Source organism: Prionailurus viverrinus, chromosome C1 (assembly GCF_022837055.1).
Source record: "Prionailurus viverrinus isolate Anna chromosome C1, UM_Priviv_1.0, whole genome shotgun sequence".
NCBI classification, from domain to species: Eukaryota; Metazoa; Chordata; class Mammalia; order Carnivora; family Felidae; genus Prionailurus; species Prionailurus viverrinus.
Window position 1 is genome coordinate 171,827,090 of NC_062568.1, and position 27,016 is coordinate 171,854,105.

Consider the following 27,016-nt stretch of genomic DNA (forward strand, 5'->3'; position numbering starts at 1 on the left):
TTGCGTAGGGCTCTGTGCTGACAGCTCAGAGCCTGGAGCCTGTTTCAGATTCTGGGTCTCCCTCTCTCTCTGCCCCTACCCCGCTTGCACTGACTCTGTCTCTCAAAAATAAACAAACACTAAAAAAATTTTTTTAAATTCTTTTCATATTGGATAATTCCCCTGGCCCCCAGAACCCCATGATTTCAAGCACTGAGGAGGTCTATCTGCCCCCAAACACAGGGTCTCTAATTCAGCCTCTAGATCAGGGTGATAGGGACCTTTAAGGCTCATTACACACAGTACTCTATGGAAGGACTGTCAACATTTTGGAAGAGAATCCCAATAGAACATCATGAAAGTCTGGAAGTATTACACCATCGAAGATGCAACTATTGTTACAGGAAAAGCCATAAAAGCCATCAAGCCCGAGACAATAAATTTCTGCTGGAGAAAACTGTATCCATTTGCTGTGTATGACTTTATAGGATTTATGACAGCCAATCAAGGAAATCATGAAAGAGACTGTAGATATGGCCAAAAAAAGGTGGGGGGTGAAGTTTCAAGATACAGATCTTGGAGAAATTCAAGAGTTAATAGACCCCACACCAGAGGAATTAACAGATGTCAATTTGATACAGATGAGCGCTTCCAAACCAGTGCTGGACAGCGAGGAAGAAGATGTAGGAGAGGCAGTACCAGATAATAGACTGACATTAGACAGTCGGGCAGAAGGATCCCAGTTATTCAAGACTGCTTTTGACTTATTTTATAACATGGACCCTTCTATAATACGGGCAATGAAACTAAAGCAAATGGTGGAAGAAAAATTGGTACTGTATAGAAGTATCTCTAGAGAAATGAAAAAGCAAAGAAGTCAGACAGAAATTATGATGCAGTAAAGTTATACCAAGTGTGGCTGCCTCCCCTTCCATGTCCTCCACCTCTTTCACCCCCAAGACAGCAAGATTAACCCCTCCTCTTTCTCCTCAGCCTGGTCAACATGAAAACAATGAGGATGAAGACCTTTATGATGATCCAATTCTACTTAATGAGCAGTAAATAATCATCATGCCTACAGTTAATAAACCTCTCTGTTGTGTATGTATCTTCATATGAACATCTAATAACTGTATAGCAAGAATTGTATGAGAGGTGTCTGTGTCCTTATTAATGCCTAAGTATTCAGGATGTACAACATCACATGCAAGACTTGCATGGAAGTGGACAGCCTACCCTTATAGAGCATAAGGTAAGTGATATTTAATATAAGATTAAAAACATGTTAGTTTTCTTATCATTTTGTAATTTTGCTTTCCAAGAATTACATTACCATATAATATGCCTCTGCCATAACTGAAGAAACTGCATTTCAGCCTATTATCAAAGGCAAGTAGTTGTTTTTTTTTTTTAATTTGTTTTTTTTTTTTTTACATTTATTTATTTTTGAGAGACAGAGCACAAGTGGGGGAGGGGCAGAGAGAGAAAGAGACACAGAATCAGAAGCAGGCTCCAGGCTCTGAGCTGTCAGCACAGAGCCCAAGGCAGGGCTCGAACTCACAAACTGTGAGACCATGACCTGAGCCAAAGTCAGATGCTCAACCTACTAAGCCACCCAGGCACCCCAGTAGTTTTGTTTTTTTTTTAAAGTAACAATGTTTCCAACACTGTATGATAAATATGACTGCTTTACTCTATGCCATGAAAATTTTACAGCAATTCATTCATTAGTGTAAGGCTAGGCTACCATGAAACAATTCATTGATTATACTATACTACCATAAAGCAATCATATTGCTGCTTCTTCATTATCAATGCATGAATACACTTGTAAATAAATATTTTTCACACTATCTTTCCTTCTTTCCTTCCTTCCTAAGTAAACTCGGGGCACCTAGGTGGCTCAGCTGGTTGGGTGGCTGACTTTGGCTCCAGCCATGATCTCACAGTTCTTGTGTTCAAGCCCTGCGTCAGGCTCTGTGAGGACAGCTTGGAGCCTGGAGCCTGCTTCGGATTCTGTGTCTCCCTCTCTCTCTGCCCCTCCCCTGCTCATGCTGTCTCTCTCTCAAAAATAAATAAAACATTAAAAAAAAAAAAAAAAGAAAAAGAAAAACCTAAGTAAACTCTACCGCCAATGTAGGGCTTGAATTCCATGACCCTGAGATCAAGTCGCACACTCTACTAAAACAGCCAGATACCCCACATTATCTTTTCATTTTTGATATCTAGCATTAGTAATACATAAAACATCTACAGTGTTTTGTAGATGATATTGATATAGGTACTGACAGAAGTTTCACCTTAGAAGTAGATAATATAAACTTTTGGTATCAATAAATATAGTACAGTACTATAAATGTATTGTTTTCTATTTATGATTTTTTCTTTTTAAAAAAATATTTATTTATTTTTGGGGAGAGCATGACTGGGGGAGGGGCAGAGGGAGAGGAGAGAATCCCAAGCAGACTGCCTGTCAGAGCACAGAGCACAATGCAGAGCTCAATCCACAGCGAGATCAGGACCAGAGCCTAGATCAAGAGTCAGATGCTTAACTGATTGAGCCACCTAGGTGCCCCTTCTTTATGATTTTCTTAATAACATTTTCTTTTCTCTAGCTTACTTTAATGTAGAATATAATATATAATATTTAACATACAAAACACATGTTAATCGACTATTTTATCACTAAGGCTTTTCAGTCAATAGCAAGCTACTAGTAAAGTTCTGGTTGAGTCAGAATTATACATGCGTTTTGACGGGCGGGGGTGTAGTGTGAGTGTCCCTAATCCCTGCATTTTTTCAAGGGTCATCTGTAGGGTACTTCTAATCACCTCTGTGGAAGAGGCTCAACAGAACATTCTCCTCAAACACCTTAGCCCAGCCTTAACCAAACCCTTGCTAATAAGCTAATAACCAAAGCCAACAATGTTCAGAGTAACACTAGTCAACACCCCAAAATCAGATGACCAAGTTGTATACTTGCCTGTCAAATGGAACATCCACAAGAATCCTGGAATTGGTTAAGGAGAGAAGACAATTCTTCTGTAACTTTAAGGGAATAAAGAAAAATAATTTTGAGCAAAGGTATACCCCATTCTAAATAAAGATTCTAGGCATTTACTGAGAGCTCACTGTGTACCTGCCTCTGTGTACTTCCAAGTTCATTTAATCTTACTCTGTCACATTTACCTCTGCCTAAAGAACAATCCTCCCCCTACCTTTTTTTTTTTTTGACAAAGTGGGGTCTTTTCTCCTGAACCCCAATGGCCTGACTATGGGTCAGTCTAAATCAATTACCTGAAGCCTGGGCCATCTACAAATGTCCTTACCAGATCTCTCATAACTATGTGATAGAGTTATACCTGCTACCTAAGAACCAGCAGGGATGAAACTGGGTCATTAGAGACAGGAAAGAAAGAGAAAGCCTCATGGGAAAGTTGTAGGAATAGAAAAACATACCATTTCTTTGAAAGGCCATAATAAGTAGGCCTGTATGACTGAAGTAGTTTAAGAGGCAGGGCCAGCAAGCCTGAAATGCCAACAGGAACTGGGCAGTAACAAACAAGTGAAGTGGGCTGAATGTGACAGAGCAGAGCAGTTGTAGGAATTACGGCAAACGAGAATTAATGGCCTCTTATAGGGGCAGTTCTTACTCCAACTGATGCCTTCCATGTAGGAATTAACACCAAACTGCGAAGGAGCTTCCAACTTCTCAACAGAAAGTAGAAATAGATTTTTTTTTTTTTATGAGGAAAAACCACCTTCCTTATTGTATTTTAAAAATTTTACATTTCAAGTACATACTTCAATTAGATTTGACAAATTGATACAGCTGTGTAACCACTACCATCCACCATCACCATAGTTAAGATAAAAAATATTTCCATCACCCCAAAGAGTTGCACTGCAACTTAACCTTAATCTGCACTGCACTGCAATCTTAACCTCACAGGCTTCAACCCCAGAAAATTACATTGTCCTAAGAGACTAATCTTTTCTCAAGTTTCACATAAATGGAATCATATGGTATCTACTCTTCTGTGTCTGGCTTATTTTGCTCAGTATATAATGTTTTTGAGATTCACCCATATTGCACATGAGTACTTTTTTCCTTTTTATTGCCAAATAGTATTTTTCTATACGAACATACCACAATTTATCTATTCATCTGTTGCTGAACAACTGAAAAGTTTTCAGTTTTAGGAGATATATTATGAATAAAGATATTATGAACATTCATGTAGAAGTCTCTGTATGAATATATGATTTCATTTCTCTAGTAGTGGAATGACTAGGTAGTGTAGAAGGTATATGTCTAACTTTGTAAGCCAACGTCAAACTGGTAATTGCATCATTTTACATTCTTCACATCAATATGTGAGAATCTCAGTTGCTCCACACCCCTGCCAACACTTTTGATTTCAACCAATCTAGTGTGTAGTAGTACTAGGTATGCAGTGGTATCTCAATGTGGTTTTAATAACTAAACACACTGAGCATCTTCTTACATACTCATTTGTCATCTGTATGTATTCTTGGGTAAAGTGCTCAAATCTTTTGCCTTTTAAAAAAATTGGTTTATCTTGTATTACTAAGAGTTTTTTTTTATATTTTCTATAAAAGTCTTTTCTCATATATACAAAATAAACATTTTTCCCAGCCCACAGCTCACCCTTTTCAATTTGTGTATGTGTGTGAGAAGCTTATTTTGATGAATTCTAAATTTATTATTTTTCTTTCATGATATGTGCTTTTTGTATCCTAAGAAAACTTTGCCTACTTCAAGGTCACAAATATTTTCTCCTATGTTTTCTTCTACAAGTTTTAGGGTTTTACCTTTTATATTTAGATCTATGATTCAATTCAAGTTAACTTTCACATATGATGTTAAGCTTATAACGATGTACTGAAGTGTTAATAGTACATGGGTTTCTGGGTAACTGGTTTTTGAGAAATTTTAAAAATTTGAACCCAACTGCTTATCCAAATTTGCTATTTTTTTCTATAACAAATATAAATTCCTTATTTATTCTCTCATTCTTTCAGGTAGGATGAAAAATAAAAAGAAAATAATGCTAAAACTAATAATAACTAATACTAATAATTTTTTTCATGTATTTGCCCTGAAGTAAGAAGCACAGTCAAGTATTCAATTCAAATTACCTGCTGGTAATGGGGGAAATTTTTCAGAGCCTTGAAAAGCAGACAGGTGACCTCTGACAACAGACGAACAGGCATCCCCCTGGCCAGGCCCTGGCGTGTTAAGTTGAGGGCGCAAGCACTGGCTGTGAACTGCACTGGCAAATCCAATGGATGATTCCTCATTCCTACAGCCACAAGCTGAAGATGAACTTGTTTTTAGTGGCATATGACAACATTAGCATTCTTTAAACTGTCTTGTTTTTGTGTTAATTGGCAAAAATATCTGTTCATTGGGCCAGAAAGTAACAGATTTTCCCTATCCTCAGCATTTATTATTTTAGGACACCAGCAATACCTTCCAATCCAAATGCAGCCATTAACTAGCTCTGTGACTAAAGGCAAGTCACTTCCCTTCTTTGGACTTCTGTTTCCTCAGTAATTTCATAATCCTTTATCGAACCTCACTCCATACAAAGCATTGTGATAAGCACTACAGGGGACACAAACATGAATTACTTACACCCTAATTCCTTAACATAAAGCCTTGTGAGAAAAATAAGGTATGTAAACAAAGGATACTGTGAGGGCTATCAAAACATGAAACTGGAAAAAAGAAAGCATCATAAAAGAAGTATACATAAAGTGCTGCCTAAGGTCACTGTGGAGGGAGCAATCATTTCTGGTATGGAATCAGAAGACTTCTTTCAGAGAGCACATTTAAGCAGGGTTGCAGCTAAGATTTGGACAGAATAAGACGGAGGTAGGGATGAAATGAAGAGGAGATTCCCAAGGAAGGGAAAGGTGATAAGGAAATACACAAAATAAACAAAAGGATGGGATGAATCCATTAGCGGAGGAGAAAATTTGAATTTAACAGAAATTTTGAAAGCATTTGAAAAATGGTAAAGCATAACATTAGAAAGGTAACTGGAAGACAAACTGTGAAAGACCTACAACACTCATGTAAAATGGAGGTGCCATTCTAACCTCAGACCACCCCTGCTCTAACATTTAAGGACAAAGCAATCTGTTTTGTCTATCCAACAGGGATAATAATCATCCCTATCTACCTCAGAAACTAGTCTGCTGATACTTGCATGAACCATGATTTTAAGAGACCAGAGCCCCTCGGGGCACCTGGGTGGCGCAGTCGGTTAAGCGTCCGACTTCGGCTCAGGTCATGATCTCGCAGTCCGTGAGTTCGAGCCCCGCGTCGGGCTCTGTGCTGACAGCTCAGAGCCTGGAGCCTGTTTCGGATTCTGTGTCTCCCTCTCTCTGACCCTGCCCTGTTCATGCTCTGTCTCTGTCTCAAAAATGAATAAATGTTTAAAAAAAAAAAATGCAGAAATAATTTTAAAAAACCCATGGTTTTCAAAAATCATAGAATCTTTGATATGAAATGGACTTTTAGAACACCAAATTCAGTATCATTACAAATGGGAAAAGTCCAGAATTTTTTCTCTTTATACAGTGCTGCTTTTAGGTTATGAACAAATCTAATCTCGCATGAGGCAGAAATATCCATATTTTTAAGGAAATGCAGAGAATTACAAATAATAAAGACACAGTGACTTTAAGACTCTTCATTTCCACGTTACATTTCACTCTAAATAACTGCAGTTTTCTTTCCCAAACCACTTAATACTTCCAATAAAATTTAAAATAAATTCATTCTGTAGGGGTGCCTGGGCAGCTCAGTCAGTTAAGCGTCCAACTTTGGCTCAGGTCATGATCTCACGGATCATGAGTTTGAGCCCCACATCGGGCTCTCCACTCTTAGCACAGAGCCCGCTTCAGATCCTCTGTCTTCCTCTCTCTCTCAAAAATAAATAAACATAAAAATAAAAAAAAAAAATTCATTCTTCTGTAAACCAAAGCCTGGACCTACCAATACTGGTAATTTTACTTTATTCACAAAATACTTTAAATGGTAGATTTGGCCACCTTCAATTATTACATTTTGCTCTGTTCTTGTTGGAGATACTGATGTTTTCTTTTAGAAAACCAGAGGTTAGATTTTAAAGAGTAAACAAATGGAGTGCCTGGGTGGCTCAGTCGGTTAAGTGTCTGACTTTGGCTCAAGTCATGATCTCGCAGCTCGTGAGTTTGAGCCCCGCGTTGGGCTCTGTGCTGACAGCTCAGACTTTGGAGCCTGCTTTGGATTCTGTGTCTCCCTCTGTGTCTGCCCCTCCCCCACTCGCACTCTGTCTCTGTCTCTCTCAAAAATAAGTAAACATTTAAAAAACATTATTTTTTAAATAAAAAACAAAGAGTAACCAAATGAATGAATGAATAAGAAACAACATTTAGGGCAAAGTGACTTTGTGTTTATAAATTATATCTCTTATTGTAGGCAAAATAGTACAGTGCTCCTATAGACCCTTCTCAGGTAAAATCAAAACGCTGGATGATTCTAATTGATTCAGATGCTCAAAATGAGAAATGGTCTAGTAGTTAAGTCTAACAATTGTTTTCCTTTCTCTGTGAGGGTACTGTGGCTCACTATAGAATAAGGCATATAAATTACTGCAGTCAGTGTTTTGTGAACAGCTTTAATGAACTAAGTAAAAAGTGGTAACAAAAACTACCTTTCTGAGGTATAGTTACCTTTAAAATCGCAGGCATGGTTACCTGCATTGAAAACGTCTCTGTGAAGAGCCTGTAAAGGGCTTCCTTCATAAAACATGACCTATTCCTGTATCGACTCAGAGCTTCTGAAATCTGGCTCATATTGGCTCCTCCAGCAACCTGAAAAACAAAAATATTACCAATAGGTTTCACTACTCAGGTTTTTAAGGGGTTTTGAGTGTTAGAAACAATGACAGGTATTCAATTCAGTGTTCCAGGTGCATTACAAAGTTACTCTTATTGAATTCTAATAGGTAAACGGTCTCCTCAATCCCATTTTTACAGATGGGGTCAGAGAGATGAAGTATGGTGCTAATTTTAACAAACCAATTCAGTGATGGAGCTAAAGTGAAATGCCATCTCCCTACAACTATATTACAGTTAAGACTTCAAAAAAAAAAAAAAAAGACTTCAACTGAATAATGGGTGGCATATAAATTTTTAAACAATCAATAACCATGACTGCATATGTTTTCTAAGTACTCATATAGAATAAATTAGGTAATAAGAGAAAGGTAAAAGGCCACATAAAATAACTAAAATGGAAGGGAAAAGGACTTTTTTTGTAGTATTACTTTTTATTTATTAAATATTAACACAATTCTTTCTTGCTACCACCTAAATAATAACTTTAAAAAATCTACATATAGACTTTGGGTCTGGAGGATAATGGTACCCCCCCCCCCCACCATGATCCAAAACATAAAATTAATAAGGAATGCAAATAAAACTAAGTATGACCCAATTTTCAGCATTCCTGGGTAGTGGAGAAGGAAATAAAGGGGAAAATTCAGAATCTTGTAAAATGAAAACAATCCCCTCTCCACTCTACCATGACCAGTAGTATCATTATCACTGAAGAAACCTCACATCACTGATTGACATCACTAATGGACAATGCTTCTCAAGTAGGAGCTATGTCCATTAAATACCAAAAAGTAAAAAATTCAAACCAATTCCATATATAGCTATTTATAAGAAATTTCTAAGTAGCATTTCTTCCTATAAACCAACAACAAATCAGAAGAAAATTTTAACACAGCACTAATCTGAATTAAATATTCTCCGTAAGCATTTGGGGATATGAAAAAATACCCTCAATGAAAAGATGAGACAATGGTTGATTAAACTCAGGAAAGAAAAAGACAAAATCATATCAAATATAAAAACTAAGTTACAAGGCACCCAAGGAAGCGTGGATTTGAATAAAAATTTAGTAATGAAAAGAAATGCAAGAAAACAAAATTTTTTAAAAAGAAAGAAGTACAGGGGTTCCTGCGTGGCTCAGTTGGTTAAGGGTCCAGCTCTTGACTTTGGCTCAAGTCATGCTCTCACGGTGCATGGGTTCGAGCACCACATTGTACTCTGCTGGTGGTACAGAGCCTACTTGGGAGTCTTTCTCTCCCTCTCTTCTGCCCCTCGTCCACCCTCTGCTCATGTGCTCTGTCTTTCTCTCTCTCTCTCTCAAAATAAATAAATAAACTTAAAACAAAAAGAAAGAAAAAAGTACAAATGGTCTAAGATTGAGTGTTGTTATGGAAAAAAGACAAAGAAGATCCAAGATGTATATATTTGAAGGTCCTTAGGGGAAAACTAATATTTAAAACTATTATCTAGAAAAACTTTCCAGAAATAATTTTTAAAAAGACCTAAATCAATACATTGAAAGGATCCACCCAGTACCAGGGACAACTAACTGAGATCGTCTGAGACATATCAGAGTACAAAGATTAAATTTAAAGATAAAGAAAAAAACAATCTGCAGGGCTTCCACATAAAAAGATCAAATAAATAACACAGAGAATTAGATTGTCACGGAACTTAAAAAGCAACATACAAAGCAAGTCAACAGTGGAGAATTTTCAAGAAACCAGGAAAGAAAAGGGTAAAAAAGGAGTTTGTATTCAGCCAAGCTATACTTCAAATATCAAGGTTATAAAAATATAAAATACTGAATAATAAGAACTCAGAGAATAGGACACAAATCTCCTTCCTGGAAAATCTGCTAGAGAGTAAGTTTCATACAGTAACCAAGAGATGACGGAGGTAACTCTAGCAAAAGGACAGATGGTGAACATTTAACATATTTAATCATAGATCTGTGTCCCCACATAGTCAACAAGTACATTGGGAAATTATCTGTCTGATATAACTATGTCAGAACCCAGGAGTTTATCAAAGGCTTGCAATTTCCCAGAGAAGCCTTAGACAGGAAATTGTGATTCGTTTCCATCTATTTCAGCTCTTAGCACAGTAACAGCTGTCCACCCCCACCCATCAGCCCCCAGAAATAATCCAGGGCAGCATGCACTTGGCTTGTAGGAGCCAAGAAAGGAAAAAGGATCATGACTCCCAATTATCAGGGATATGTGTTCTGATCACAGAATGCTGCTTCTGAGAACAGGGTACAGGACGCAGGTGAGAAGCCACGATCGCTGCACCTCTCCCTCCAAGCAAACTGACTTCCAGGGAAGTTAAAGGGCCAGTGTCCTTTATATCCCCCTTGTCTTCCTTTTACTCTTTTTCTAATTTGGGAAGCCAGACATTAAAGACTAAAACATTCAAAACAAATGCATATACAGAGAAAATTCCAAAGTGACTGCACAGACCCAAGAAAGATTCAGAGAAGACCTAAAAAGACCTTTAAGTTTATACTTCAGGTTGATATCTGGCACAGGTCAAAACAAAACAAAAACAAACACAGTAACAAAACAGCCAACCCTAGGGAAAGGAGACAATCTAATTTCTAGAGCTACCATATTATAAGTTTCAAATGTCCAGTTTTTAACAAGAAAAAAAATCACAAGGCATACAAACAATTAAGGAAGTATGGCTCATTTGAAAGAAAAAGGAATCAAGAGAAACTGTCCCTATAAAAAAAAAAAAACAGATGGCAAATCTACTAGGAAAGACTTCTAGACAACTGTCTTGCAGATGTTCAAAGAACTAAAGGAAGATATACATAAAGTCAAGGAAATGATGCATGAGCAAAAGAGAAAAAAATCAATACAGACAGAAATCATAAAAAAGAAAAAGAAGGGGTACATGGGTGGCTCAGTCAGTTAAGCATCCAACATCAGCTCAGGTCATGATCTTACGGTTCGTGGGTTCAAGCCCCGCGTCAGGCTCTCTGCTGACAGATCAGAGCGTGGAGCCTGCTTTGGATTCTGTGTTTCCCTCTCTCTCTGTCCCTAACCTGCTCACACTCTGTCTCTCTCTCTCAAAAATAAGCAAATATTTTTTAAAAATTTTTTAAAAAAAGGAAAAAGAAAAAGAAAAGAAATTCTTGAGCTGAAAAGTACAATAACTGAAACGAAAACTTCACTAGAGGGATTCAAAGGCAGATTTCACCAGACAGAAGAATCAACCAATTCGAAAGCAGGACAACAGAAATGAGTAGTCAGAGGAACAAAAAGCAAAAAGATGAAAACAAAATGTGAAGAGACCCTCAGGAACCTATGAAATACCAAGGAGCAGACCAAACTACACATTGTGGGCATCCCAGAAGACAAAGAGAGGGGCTGAGAGAATATCTGAAGAAAATATGACTGAAAAATTCCCAAATTTGATTAAAGACATTAATATAAATATCCTAGGAAATCTAGAGTAAGATGAACTCAAGAATACTCACACCAAGACACATTATAATCAAATTTTTGAAGGCTAAAGACAAAGAAAATCTTGGAAGCAGCAAGAGAAGCAAAGCATCATACATAAGGGATCCCTGATGAGATTATCTGCAGATTTCTCATCAGAAACTTTAAAGGGCAGAAGACAGTGGGAAAACAGATATGTTTGAATTGTTAAAAGAAAAAAAACCCTGTTAACCAAGAATCCTATATCCAGCAAAACTGTCCTTCAAATGTAAGGGAGAAATCAAGACATTCCCAGATAAAAAAAAAGTTGAAGAAATTCATTATCACTAAACCTGTCCTGTAAGAAATGCTCAAAGGAGGGGCGCCTGGGTGGCACAGTCGGTTAAGCGTCCGACTTCAGCCAGGTCACCATCTCGCGGTCCGTGAGTTCGAGCCCCGCGTCAGGCTCTGGGCTGATGGCTCAGAGCCTGGAGCCTGTTTCCGATTCTGTGTCTCCCTCTCTCTCTACCCCTCCCCCGTTCATGCTCTGTCTCTCTCTGTCCCAAAAAAAAAAATAAATAAACGTTGAAAAAAAAAAAATTAAAAAAAAAAAAAAAAAAAAAAAAAAGAAATGCTCAAAGGAGTCCTGCAGAGTAAAATAAAGTAACACTAGACAGTAATAAGCCATCTGAGGTAATAAAGATCTCAACAGAGGTATATACATGGTCCATTTAAAAAACTAGTGATATATTGGGGCACCTAGGTGGCTCAGTCAGTTAAGCGTCCAACATCGTCTCAGGTCATGATCTCTCTGGTTCATGAGTTCGAGCCCCACATAAGGCTCTGTGCTGACAGCTCAGAATCTGGAGCCTGTTTTTGATTCTGTGTCTCCCTCCTTCTCTGTCCCTCCCCCACTCGTGTTCTGTCTCTGTCTCAAAAATAAATAAACACTAAAACAAAAACAAAACAAAACTAGTGATATATTAACACTGGTTTGTAGGAGCACCTGGCTGGCTAAGTTGGTACAGTATGTGACTCTTGATCTCAGGGTCATGAGTTCAAGCCCCATGTTGGGTGTAGAAATTACTCAAAAAAAACAAAAAAACAAAAAAACAAAAAACAAAAAAACAAAAAACTGGTTTGTAACTTTTTGTTTTCTACATGATTTAAGAAACGAATACATTTGCTAAAAAAAAAAAAAAAATTATTATTCTAAAAGCTAGTGTTATTATAACTTGAATTATCAATTTTTATACTCTGGGGCAAAAAATGCATAATGATATAATTTGGGGATATCATTGATTAAAAGGGGTGAGAATGGAGATGTAAATGAGCAGTGTTTTAGGTCACTGAAGTGAAGCTGATACTCAAATTGGAGTATTGTGACTTTAGGATATTAAATGTAATCTCCACGATAACCACAAAGAAAACTGTTACAGAAAATACACAAAAGGAAATGAGAAAGGAGTTTAAACATTTCATTATAAAAAAATCAGCTGAACAAAAGGAAAATAGTAATGCAGGAGATGAGAAACAAAAAAAGCTGCAAAACATATAGAAACCAAAGAGCAAAATGACATAAGTCCCTCCTTATCACTAATTACTTTAAATGTAGATGGATTAAATGCTACAATCAAAAGACAAAGATTGGAAGAATGAATTAAACATATGATCCAACTATACACTATCTACAAGAGACTCACTTTAGATCCAAAGACATAGCTAGATGGAAAATGAAAGGATGGAAAAAAAACATTCCATGCAAATATAACCAAAAGACAGCAGGGGTGACTATACTACTGTCAGACAAAATAGACTTTAAAATCAGAAGAGGTTACAAGAGACAAAGCAAGACATTATATATCAATAAAAGGTGCAGTACAGCAAGAAGATATAATAAGTGTACACACTGATGTATCTAATGACAGACTATTAAAACATATGACACATAGGGGCACCTGGATGGCTCAGTCAGTTCAGCATCCAACTCTTGATTTCAGCTTAGGTCATGATCTCACGGTGGTGAGATAGAGCCCTGCATCAGGCTCTGCTCTGAGCATGGAACCTGCTTAAGATTCTCTTTCTACTTCTCCCTCTGCCCCTCCCCTTTGCCAGCTCATTCTCTCTGTCTCTCTCTCTCTCTCTCTCTCTGTCTCTCTCTCTCTCTCAAAACAAAACAAAACAAACCAAAAACATGACACAAAAACTGACAGAATTAAAGGGAGAAACAGACATTTCTACAATAATGGAGACTTCAATAACCCACTCCATAATGGATAGAACCAGACAGAAGTAAGGAAACAAAGGACTTAACACAATAAACCAATTAGATCTAACAGACGTATGCAAAACACTCTACCCAACGATACCAGCATCCACAGCCTTTAAGGTGCACGTGGGACTTTTCCAGGAGAGACCATGTGTCAGAGCAGAAATTAGGTCTCTACAGATTTTTAAAAACAGATATCATACAAACTGTCTTTTCTGACAACAAGATGAAGTTAGAAATAATAGAAGTAAAACTGGAAAATTTACAAATTTATGGAAATTAGATAACACACTCTTAAATAACCAATGGATCAAATCAGAAATCACAGGGAAATTAGAAAATATTTAAAGGCAAATAAAAACAAAAACGCAGAATACTAAACCTGGTAGGACCCAGGGAAAGCAGTGCTAAGAGGGAAATTTATAGCTATAAATGTTTACATTAAGAAAACAAGATGGGGTGCCTGGATGGCTCAGTCGGTTAAGCGTCAGACTACAGCTCAGGTCATGATCACACAATTCATGAGTTTGAGCCCTGCACTGGTCTCTCTGCTGTCGGCACAGAGCCCGCTTCGGATCCTTTGACTCCTCTCTCTCTGCCCTTGCCCTGCTCACTTTCTTTCTCTCTCAAAATAAATATATAAACTTAAAAAAAAAGAAAAAAGAGAAGAAAACAAAAAGAGGCACCTGGGTGACTTAGTTAAGTGTCTGACTCTTGATTTCAGCTCAGGCCATGACCTTGCGGTTCGTGAGATCAAGTCTTGCATTGTACAGAGCTTGTTTGGAATTCTCTGTCTCTCCTCTGCTTGCACCTACTCTCTCTCTCTCTTTCTCTCTTCTTTACTTTTCCCTCTCTTTCAAAATAAATAAACTTAAAAAGAGAGAAGAACAATAAAAACAAGAAAAAATCAAGTCAACAACTTATCTTTACAACCTAAGGAAAAAGAAAAAGAACAAATTAAACCCAAAGCTAGCAGAATGAAGGAAATAATAATGATTATAGCAGAAATAAATGAAATACAGAATAGACAAATAGAGTAACTTAGTAAAACCAAAAGTTGGTTCTTTGAACAAATGAAATTAACAAACCACTAGCTCCCAGATGGATTAAGAAAAAAAGACAGAACTCAAAATACTAAAATCTGAAATGAATGTGGGAACATTCCTACTAATCACAAAGAAATTAAAAAAAATTTTAAGAATACTATGAACAGTTATGCCCCAACAAATTGAGTAACTTAGATGAAATAGGCAAGTTTCAAGAAACACAACACTTAACAAGACAAAATCCTGAAGAAATGGAAATTTTAAGAGACCTGTAACTTAGTAAGGACATAGGATCAGTAATTAAAGATCTCCTCACAAACAGAAGTCCTAGATCTGATGGCTTTGTTAATAAATTCTACCAAACATTTAAGTGATACCTATCCTTCTCAAAGGTTAAAAATTGAAGAAAAACCCTTCCTAAGTCATTCTATGAGGCTAGCATTACCCTGATACCAAAACCAGAAAAAGATACAAGAAAACTAAAGAGAAATACACTTAAAGAACAGTGATTCAAAATTCAACAAAATATAAGCGAACTACATACAGCAGCATATGAAATGGATTATATACCATGGCCAAGTGAGATTTATTCCTGGAATGCAAGGATGGCTTAACATATGGAAATTGATTAGTATAACACACATTAACAGAATGAAGGGAAAAAACATAATTATTTCAATTAACATAGAAAAAACACTTGACAACACCCTTTCATGGCAAAAACACTCAATAAACTGGAATTCAAAGGGAATTACCTCAACTTAATAAAAGCCATGTATAAAAAACCTGCAGTGAACATCATATTCAATGGTGGAAGACTGGAAGCATTTACTCTAAGATCAAGAACAGACAAGGATACCTACTTTCATGACTTCTACTGAACATAGTACTGGAAGTCCTAGCTAGAGTAATCAGGCAAGAAAATGAAACAAATGACATCCAAATTGCAAAGGAAAAAGTAAAATTATCTTTGTTTGCAGGTAATATAAACTTATATGCAGAAACCCCTTAAAGATTCCACACACACACACAAAAAGCTATTAGCACTAATAAAGGAAACTAAAAAGAATCGCAGGACACAAAGTCAACAAGCAAAAATCAGCCACATTTCTATATAATAACATGAACAATCTGCAAAGGAAATTATGAAAATAATTCCATTTACAATAATATAATAAAGTACTTAGGAATTAACCCAGGAGGTGACTTATATGGTGAAAACTACAAAACACTACTAAAAGATATTAAAGGCATAAAAACAGACATATATACCAATGGAATAGAATAGAAAGCCCCCAAATAATCCTTAGTATATATATGGTCAAATGACTTTTACAAGGATGCCATGATCATTCAACAAGGAAAGCACAATCTTTTCAAGAAATTGTGCTGAGTAAACTGGATATGCATACGCAAAAGACTAAAGTTGGAGGCTCTTTATATATAAAAAAATTAAAATGGATCAAAGACCTAAATGTAAGACCTAAAACTATAAAACTCTTAAAAGGATACAAAGGGCAAAAACTTCATGACAATGGATTTGGCAATGACTTATTGCATAGGATACCAAAGACAGGCAACAAAAGAAAAAATATATATATAATATATAAGACCTAAAATTTTTTAAAGTTTTGTGCATCAGAAGATAATATCAACAGTAAAAAGGCAACTCACAGAAAGAAAATATCAGCAAATCATATCTCTGGTAAGGGATTAAGATTCACAATATATTGAGAACTTCTATACTCAATAATGAAAAACAAGTAAACCCACTCAAAAATGGGCAAAGGACTTGAGCAGACCTTTCTCCAAAGAAGACAAACAAATGGTCAATAAGCTCATGAAACATGCTTAATAATCACTCATCAGTAGGGAAATGCAAATCAAAACTTCAAAGAGATACCCACTAGGATCATTACTGTTCAGAAACAGTAAATAATAAGTGTTGACAAGATCTCAAAAAGATATATGGGGTCTCAAAAAGATTTATGAATAGCCTTATTGACAGCAGCATTATTCATAATAGCTGGAAGTAACATGGAACCAACCCAAGGGTCCATCGACAATAAATGGATAAGCAAAATGTAGTATATACATAACACACTTAATTCAACCTTAAAAAAGAAAGTAATTCTGCAATATGTTACAACAAATGAACCTTGAGGACATTTATGCTAATGAAATAAGCCAATCACAAAAATACTGTATGATTCCACTTATGTACTTAGGCAAAATCACAGAAACAGAAAGTAGAATCGGGGTTACCAGGGTCTGGAGAGAGGAGGGAATGAGGAGTTAGTGTTTAATGGGTACATAGTTTCAGTTTTTCAAGATGAAAAGAGCTATGGAAATGGATGGTGGTAATGGTTGCACAACTTTATGAAGGTGTTTAATACCATTGAACTGTACACTTAAATATGGTTAAGATGGTAAATTTTATGTTAACGTATGTTTTGTCATCCAAAAAACTTAAAAGAATGGAAATATAGGGGTGTTTGACTGGCTCAGTCAGTAGAGCATGTGCCTCTTGATCTCAGGGTCCTGAGTTTGAGCCTATATTGGGGGTAAAGATTATTTTTTAAAAAAGAAGAAGAAAAAAGGAATGGAAATATGAACTGACATGGGGTGATTTTCAAGACATATTGTTAAGTAATAAATACAAAGTATATACTACCTATTGTGTAAGAAGAGGAAATAAGAGAACCTAAATACATCTGCTTAGTACCTTGATTAAACCCTCAGTCTGGCGGGGGAAGGTACTGCAAATAAATTTTCAATTCTTTTTAACAGGCTTGTGTTTCACTATAGTATGGGTATACCAATTCTGAAAACTCTTTTACGTATACTGTAGGATGAAGCAAATGTGCCAATGTTTTGAGAACCAAGGTTCTCACTGTGGAAAAGAGGAGATGCAAGTAAAGAACACAGAAAGGCAAAGGAGAATGGTGTGAGGATGGACATTTGGAAGTATTACTCTGAAACTTATTTCATATATCTCCTTAGCCCTGTTTCCCAAAAGGGACTTAAAAACAAAAATATGCAGGGGTGCCTGGGTGGCTCAGTTGGTTAAGTGTCTGACTCTTGATTTCAGCTCAGGTCATGATCTCACAGTTCTTGAGTTCAAGTCCCACACTGAGTTCTGCACTGGCAGCATAGAGCCTGCTTGGTATTCTTTCTCTCTCTCTCTCTCCCTCTCTCTCTGCCCCTCCCGTCCTCTCATTCTCTCTCTCTCAAAATACACATTAAACAACAACAACAACAACAACAAAGATACCCCAACAACTATGAACAAACCTAGTACTCAGATATTGGCTTAATAAAAGGAACCAGGGCTCCTAGTAGAAATGCCAGAAGGGCTAGGAACAGGAAAGTATATGAAGCCTAAAACATCTTCATGTGCTAGAAAGTGAGGAAGTGATCAAAATAACAACAAAGGGGTACCTGGGTGGCTTAGTTGGTTGAATGTCTAACTTGGGCTAAAGTCATGATCTCGCAGATTGTGAGTCTGAGCCCTGCATCTGATTCACTGCTGTCTGCATAGAGCCTGCTTCAGATCCTCTGTCCCTCTCCCCCGCTGCTCCTCCTCTGCTCACATTCTCTTTCAAAATAAGTAACATTTTAAAAAATAAAATAAAAATCTTCAAAAATAATAATAGTAACAACAATTATAACAATGGAGACATGTAAAAAAATAACACAGGAGCCAGTATGAAGGAGCATCCATTGGCCAATCTGTAACAAACTGGGCATCAAAATAATTAAGGACAGTACTGAATTGTAAACCACTGAAAACAATTAAGAATCAGTGAGTTCACATTGAGGTTGGGTTAGACAGACAGATGCAGAAGGCAGGGCTCTTCCTTATGGTAGGAGGGCTAGATTTGAAAATCATCACTTTGCAACCATTCCAGTCAAGACTGGTTCAGGTAAGAATCATCAATGGATGCTAAATCCAGATTAGAAAGTTTGATGAGGACGAGGATATTTGCATAGTCTTCAAGTACACATCACTTATTAGTTGCAAGTGAAAAAAATACTATCCATATAGTATAGAAACAATACAATATTATATAGATAGTATTTTATCTATACCGGATATTTTATATAATATCTGGACAATACTTTGAATGTATGATGAAAAGTAACAGGACTAATGAGGCACACTGTGTGCTTCAGGATTGTATTCTTGAGACTGATACAACATGCCTCCCAAGGAATTCTGGCCAAAGATGAAGAACCTAATCATAAGGAAACATTCAACAAACCCAAAATGGAATATTCTTCCAAAAAGCCTACAAAACAAAGCTAGTCTGTATTCTTCAAAAATATCAATGTCACAAAGGACAGGAAGGACTAAGGCACTCTTCCACATTAAAAATGTAAAACAATGGATATATTCTAAAATTTTTTAAAAAGTTTTATGGCCATCCAGATCTAAGAGCTGAAAAAGAAACAAAGGATTAACCACATGACCAAGCAGAAGACCAGATAACTGTTGCCTCACCCTCTCTTCTTGGCTTCCTGAAGATGCCATTATAAAACAATCTTCAGAAGGGATCCCCGCCACACCCCACCAGGGGGTTCACAAGGATTTCCTACCAAATGAAGATGTGTGTGGCTTTTAATACTAATACTGGGTGCCCTTTCTGCCTATTTTATTTTTTATTTTTATATTTTAAAATAAGCTCCATGCTCAACATGGGGCTTGAACTCATGACCCGGAGATCAAGAGTTGCACACTATACAGACTGAGCCAGCCAAGTGCCCCCACTTTCTGCCCATTTTAAAAGAATTAAGTACATGCTGCCCATTCTAATTTGGGGTACAATAAATAACGTTATTTGTTGTGTTTAAAGGTCTTTGCTTACATTTGATTTTATTCATGTTAATGCAAGCAAATTTTTGATCAACCTAAATAACGAAGATACTTAGTATACTTTGCATCTGATCTAAAACATATATATTTCCATTAAATAAAGTTTTTCTGAACCATTTAAATTTTAAATTTGCCATACCTTACACTCCACAGAAGGCTGGCTTAAGATCTTTAGAGTTTCTTAGTACTGGGAAGACTGTGGTTTCTCCTCTCCATCCCAACAATATCTAACACCGTATAGAATGCATACTTTAAAGTTTTCAAAATAAACTAAACTTACATGTATACCAGATAAGTTTACTGAAACACAGCTTCCCATAATCTTTTGGTAGTACCCACTTTGACAGTATCTTAACTACATGCATAATCCCTCTGCAGAATATTCCAGCATTTGTCCCATATTATTGTATATACCAAGAGTGTGTACTAAAAAAAATTTTTCCCAATAGCTGTGGTCTTTTGATCATTGTGACACTAAATGCTATTAATCTGAAACAGGCCTAAGTATACATTCCCAGTAAACAATTCTCTACATATCTAATCTGAAAGTTCTCACTATTATCTCTAATTCTAGCCTAATTAATTAACTGATGGCTTACACCTTCACTAGACATGCCAGAAAATTAAAAAGACTTCAAAATACAATTGCTATTTTCAAATCAAAAGAATAAAAATATGAAAACAGCTCTCTCCTTTTCTCTGTCATCGTGGGGTATGCGGCTGACTATCTCCCACCATGTCTTCTCATAAGACTTTCAGGACCAAATAATTCCTGGCCAAGAAACAAAAGCAGAAGTGTTCCATTCCCTAGTCGACTCGCAAGAAAACTGGTAATAAAAATCAGGTACAAAAAAAAAAAAAAAGAAGGTATAGCTCCAAGAGGAGGCATTGGAGAAGAACCAAGCTGGGTCTGCAATGGATTGCACATGAGATGGCACACGTATTTATGTTGCATGAAGGTAATGTGCTCATATCCTATCATTCTGTAAACATCACTTCTACCAGAACAACAGACATGTTTTACAGGTGAAATGATTTTTCTGTCACTGTGCTTCTGCACCAGTAGGCTGGTTCAGTAATAAATGTAAGAGGCCTTTCGTTTGAGGAAAAAAAGAATAAAAATGTGAAAAAAAACTGGGGTGCCTGGCTGGCTCAGTCAGTGGAGCATGTGTCTCTTAGTCTCCCAGTTGTGAATTCAATCCCATGGTGGGTGTAGGGCCTACATTAATAGATAGATAGATAGATAGATAGATAGATAGATACATAGATAGATAGATGAAAACAAGTAATGACTGCAAATCATTTTGCTCTTTCAGCCTAGAAAGAATTACGTATGGTATAATTAAAAAGCATTTCAAAACAATGGTTCTGAACCTTGGCCGCACATTAGAAATACCTGGGAGCTTTCAAAATTTTGATGCCCACACCAAGTCCCAGAGCAATTAAATCAGAATCTCTGGGAGATAGGACACAGGCATCAGTACATTTTAAAGCTTCCCAGGTGATTACACAGTACAACCGAGGTCGAAAACCACTGTTTTAAAAAAGAAATACTTTAGGGGCACCTGGGTGGTTCAGTCGGTTAAGTGTCAGACTTCTGATTTCAGCTCAGGTCATGATATCACGGTTCATGGGGTTGGGCCCCGCAAGGGGCTCCATCCTGGCATTGTGGGAGCCTGCTTAGGATTCTCTCTCTGCCCCTCCTGCACTCTCTCTCAAAATATAAATAAATAAATGAAATATTCTGAAACAAAAATATTTAAATTTGTGGGTTTTTAAATTTTTAATGTTTATTTAAATTTTTTAAATGTTTATTTATATTTGAGACAGAGAGAGAGACAGTGCATGAGGAGGGGAGGGGCAGAGACAGAGACAGAATCTGAAGCAGGCTCCAGGCTCCAAGCTGTCAGCACAGAGCCCAACGTGGGGCTCAAAGTCACAAGCCATGAGATCATGACCTGAGCTGAAGTCAGACGCTCAACCGACTGAGCCACCCAGGTGCCTCTAACGTTTATTTTTGAGAGACAGAGAGAGACAGAGACAGAGAAAGAGTGTGAGCAAAGGAGGGGCAGAGAGAGAGGGAGACACAGAATCCAAAGCAGGCTGCAGGCTCCAAGCTGTCAGCACAGAGTCCGATGCAGGGCTCGAACCCACGAGCCGTGAGATCATGACCTGAGCTGAACCCAATGTGTGTTGCTTTAAAAACAGCACCATGAGTGCTTGCTTCAGCAATAAGCTAAAACTAAAACTGAAACAATACAGAAAAGATTAGCATGGCTCCTGTGCAAGGATAACAGGCAAATTCATAAAGTGTTCCATATTTAAAAAACAAAAAACAAAAAAACCAGCATCATGATTGGCTATAAACTTACTCTGGCAATGTTCCAAACTTTTTTTCTTAAGACCCTTTTCAAAACTGTTTTCTCTCAAACCTTCAGCAAAAACATTGATCACTGCCTTACTAATTATATTTAGCTGTCAACAGAGGTGAACAGAGCAAGTTTTAGAGTCACAAAGACTTGGATAAAAGCCCTAGCTCTACCGTTTAATAGGTAGTTATAGGATTATGGATAAGAAGTTTAACCTAAGCTTCCACTTCCTCATCTATAAAATGGGAGGATTAAGGAGGAAAACAACATGCACAAAGTGGCATCTGGCATATAGGTGGGAATGTATAAATGGCTATACTTATCATATCAAACTAAAGATCTGCACGCCAGGACCATATCTTGCTTTAGGTTGTAATTCCACAACCTACCACATGGTAGCTACACAATCATTTTTGTTACGCTCGCTCCATAGGATTTTTTATCTGTCTTTGTAACCCTAATACCTAGCACAGATTCTGTTTTATAACAAAAGCCTAACAATGTTCTAAACAAATGAAAACAAACTTATTTCAGATAAAAAACAAACCCTCAAGCCTTGCTTTGCAGTAAAGAAGTCAGAATAACCAGCATCCGTAGCCAACAGTCCCACAAATTGCATCGCAGGCCGCTGCCGTATAAACAGTTCTACAGCTCCATCGGTGATACAACTGCCCCCCGATATATCCAGTGACACAACATTAGGCAGAATATCCTTTTGCTGCAGCAAATGAAAAGCCAGATCTGATTTGAGTTGCCTGTGATCAGAAATATCAAGGTGAAGCAGACATTTAAGTTCTCTAATAACTGCAAGAATCTGTGGTTTGGTCATGGTCAGACACTTTAGATAGTGCATTGTGAGAGATTTGAGTCGATCTTTACAGGCGAGGAGTGTAGAGATGTTAGTGACCATAGTATTGGAGATATCCAAGCTTTCCAGTTTTGGTAACTGAGAAACGTTAGCCAGGTCTTCACTATGAAAACAAACATTGAAAACACTTAAAACGCGAAGACCGGTGAGCTGACCAAAGAACAGTAATCTTGAATCCTGAGGGATGCTCGTTGAGTCCAACAGGAGACACCGAAGGTTTTGCTGGATCCAGCTATTGCTGCAGAGTCCACTTATGATGTCTGGAATTGGGAGGTCAGTGTGCACTGCAGTAGCATCCAGTTCAATGACTTTGTGATGACAGAAGGCTTTTGTGAATGCAGCTGTCGAGATTTTGGCTTTTTGAATATTGACCAGCTTCAGTTTCATTTGGTTGCCTTGGAAAATGCTCGCTGTTCTATCAGTCAGCTTGCCTATAAGAAAACCAGAACCAGCTTGTAATAACAACTAAATCTCATGCCTTTTCCAGGAAGCATTGTGGTCAATGAACAATGACAGATGCCAATAATAATAATGACTATATTTACTGCTCATTCTGTGGCAAGAATTGTTCTAACCCCGTTACTGAGATCACCTCATTTATTCTTTATAATAATACTGTAATACTATTAATTACTATCTTATAAGATACTAGAGCTTAAAGATGTTAAGTGACTTGCTCAAAGTCAAAATATGTGGCGGAATCAGGAATCAAAACCAGCTGGACTCCAGAGCCCACAGTTTTATCCACAGCAACCGTGCTCACAAAAAATAAAATAAAAATAAAAATAAAAATAAAAATAAAAATAAAAAATAAAATAAAATAGATAAATAAGTACATACGTACAATATACAAATAACACTACCAATGATTAGTTTAACTAAATTAATAGATAGCCTTTAACAAGTCACTTACCCCTCTAGGCCTCAGTTTGCTCATCTATAAAATGAATGGGTTGTACTAGATTTTATTTAGAAGAGATTTACCAAGCATCTTCTGTGTGTGACATTCTATGTAAAGTAATTGTCACACAAGGTAATTAGATACCTGTGACCACAAGGAATTCAGTCTAGGAAGGCACATCAGGTAAACAAATGATTATAATAGTGTATTACATGCAGTAGTAAATTGCACCATGTATTAAATTAGTACAGATGAGATTAACTTTGGGAAAAGTTCTGAAGACTAAATATTAGTTTGGGGGTAGGGGCAGAGAAAATGGAAGAACTTATCAAAGACAAGGAGGCAAAGAACAGCAGATTACTTGGAAAGACCCCAAGCAGATTAGCATTACTGGAATATGGTGGTGTAAAAGGAAAGGATGGCTAGAAAGAAAAGTAGAAAGGAAGGTAAAAAGCAGATGCAGCCTGTAGACAAAGTTATGAAACCCAGACTTTTTTTTATCCTATGCACAATAAGGAACAATTCAATTTTGAAGCAGAAAAATGAATGGTCATTGGGGCCCCTGGGTGGCTCAGTTGGTTAAGTGTCCAACTTCAGCTCAGGTCATGATCTCACAGTTCATGGGTTCGAGTCCCGTATCAGGTTCTATGCTGACAGCTCAGAGCCTGGAGCCTGCTTCAGATTCTGTATCTCCCTCTCTCTCTCTCTCTCTCTCTCGCTCTCGCTCTCGCTCTCACTCTCTCTCTGCCCCTCCTCCACTCATGTCCTATCTCTTAAAATTAAATAAAAACATTAAAAAATTTAATTAAAAAAATAGTCATAATTATATTTTTAGAAAGACCAATTATGTGACTGTAAAGGAATTAGGATGGTGTCTGATGGAAGATGGGGCAAGAGATTATTGATGCTTCTCATAATGCAAGATAAAAGTTTAAAACAGGGCTGACAGAACATGGTGGCTGAACAGAATGGGGGAAAGAACTGAGAGAAAAAGGTATTTAGGCTGATTCCCACCTTTTCAGTTTGAGCTGGGCTGTGCTACCAAGACAGGAGGAAGAAAGTCCCTATACTTCAGATTTTGAGGAAGAATTTAGTACACTGATTCATACATTTATTCAACAAATACTGAATGTTCACTGTATGCAAAGTGCTATACTTCACAGTGAATGAGACAGACATGGCTTCATACCATCATGGAGTTTACTTACACTCTAGAGGGAGAATACCAGAGAAGCAGAAAATATCTAACATTAAAAATGTAGTAAGTGAGGGGTGCCTGGGTGGCTGAGTTGGTTGAGCTTCTAAGTTGGGTTCAGGTTGTGATCTCATGGTTTGTGAGTTGGAGCCCCACATCGGGCTTACTGCTCTCAGCATGGAGCCCGCTTGGGATCCTTTGTCCCCCCTGTGTCTCTGCCCTCCCTGCTCGCTTGCTCTTTCTCTCTCAAAAAATAAACATTTTTTAAAAATGTATTGAGTGAATTAAAAACAGAACTATGCTACAATCCAATAATCAGACTATTTGGTATTTATCCAAAGAATACAAAAATACTGGGGCGCCTGGGTGGCGCAGTCGGTTAAGCGTCCGACTTCAGCCAGGTCACGATCTCGCGGTCCGTGAGTTCGAGCCCCGCGTCAGGCTCTGAGCTGATGGCTCGGAGCCTGGAGCCTGTTTCCGATTCTGTGTCTCCCTCTCTCTCTGCCCCTCCCCCGTTCATGCTCTGTCTCTCTCTGTCCCAAAAATAAATAAAAAGTTGGAAAAAAAAATTAAAAAAAAAAAAAAAAAAAAAGAATACAAAAATACTAATTCAAAGGGATACATACACCCCTATGTTTAAAGAATCATTACGTATTAATAGCAAAATTATGGAAACAGCCTAAGTGTCTTATTGATTGATGACTAGATAAAGATATAGGGGGGAAAAAAAAAAGATGTATGTGTATATATAACACACAATGAAATACTACTCAGCCATAAAAAATAATGAAATCTTCCCATGTGCAACAACATGGATGGAGCAAGAGGGTATTATGCTAAGGGAAATAAGTCAGTCAGAGAAAGACAAATACAGTATGATTTCACTCCTATGTGGAACTTACAAAACAAAACAAAGTGAAAAAGGGAGAGAGAGAGCCAAACCAAGAAACAGACTCTTAACTATAGAGAACAGACCGATGGTTACCAGATGGGAGGTGGGTGGGAGGGTTAACATAGATGCTGGGGATTAAGAAATACACTTGTTATGAGCACTGGGTGTTGTAGGTTAAGTGTTGAATCACTAGATTGTATACCTGAAAGTAACATAGATGCTGGGGATTAAGAAATACACTTGTTATGAGCACTGGGTGTTGTAGGTTAAGTGTTGAATCACTAGATTGTATACCTGAAAGTAATATTACACTGTATGTTAAATAACTCAAATTTAAATTAAAAAATTTTTGAAATGTAGTAAGGGGCACCTGGGTGGCTCAGTGGGTTAAGCATCTGACTCTTGATCTCAGCTCAGGTCGTGATCTTACACTTCGTGAGACTGAGTCCCATTTTGGGCACTCTGCTGACAGCAGAGCCTGCTAAGGATTCTCTCTCTCCCTCTCTCTGTCCCTCTCCTGCTCACACATGCGTTCTCTCTCCCTCAAAATAAAAAATAAATTATAAAATAAAATAAAATAAAATAAAATAAAATAAAATAAAAGTAGTGAGAGTTCTAAAGGAAACAAACAAGAACATGATAGAGGGGTAAGGAAATGAAAAAGGAAAACAAGAATCCTCTGTCTCTCTGAGGAGGCTGAGGAGGTGATGTTTAAGCTGAGACCTGAAGGACATGAAAGATGAAGGTAGCAGTTGTCATTCTAGATGGAAGGAAAAGCTGAAGTCCTGATGTGGGAAACAGGTTGGTTTTTTTCTGTGAAATAAGAGCAAACCAGTATGGCTGAAGCACAGTTGATGAGGGGATACCAGCATCTGACAGGTTAGAGACAGAGGCAAGAAGAGTCAATCGTGCAGACCAGGGCAAGAAACTGACTTTCTATCCTAAGTACAAGGAGAAGCCTTTCAAGAGTGACAGAGGTAATGTCCAGATCTGATTAAACTTTAAGAGGACTGTTTGCTGTGTGGCAGAGCTTGCCAAGGGGCAAAAGTAGAAGTGAAGAGAGTGCATATGAGGTCAGAGGAAAGGAAAGAAAAGGTATCTATGATAGGAGGTAAGAGGAAAAGAATGAGATATATATTTGAAAGTAGAAAATGTTTCAATATTACCAAGGAGAGAAGAAGAAATGAAAAATGTCACTAAACAAATAGGTAGATGGTCATTTTGGAGATGGGGAAAATGGCAGTGTAGTAGATGCTGCAATAGGACACCTAGATCC

The 27,016-nt window shown here is 37.3% G+C and overlaps 1 protein-coding gene and 1 non-coding gene across 2 annotated transcripts in view; one reads left to right on the forward strand and one right to left on the reverse strand.

Moving 5' to 3' along the window:
- ZYG11A (zyg-11 family member A, cell cycle regulator) overlaps nucleotides 1-27,016 on the reverse strand; it is a 73,565-nt gene that overhangs the window by 21,188 nt on the left and 25,361 nt on the right. The window contains 4 exon segments of the mRNA XM_047868885.1: nucleotides 2,963-3,027; nucleotides 5,143-5,319; nucleotides 7,729-7,869; nucleotides 22,432-23,183. Of these exon segments, the coding sequence (XP_047724841.1) occupies nucleotides 2,963-3,027; nucleotides 5,143-5,319; nucleotides 7,729-7,869; nucleotides 22,432-23,183 (1,135 nt within the window).
- On the forward strand, nucleotides 21,734-21,840 carry LOC125174178 (U6 spliceosomal RNA). The gene has a single exon (XR_007155307.1). It is a non-coding gene; the product is annotated as a U6 spliceosomal RNA (small nuclear RNA).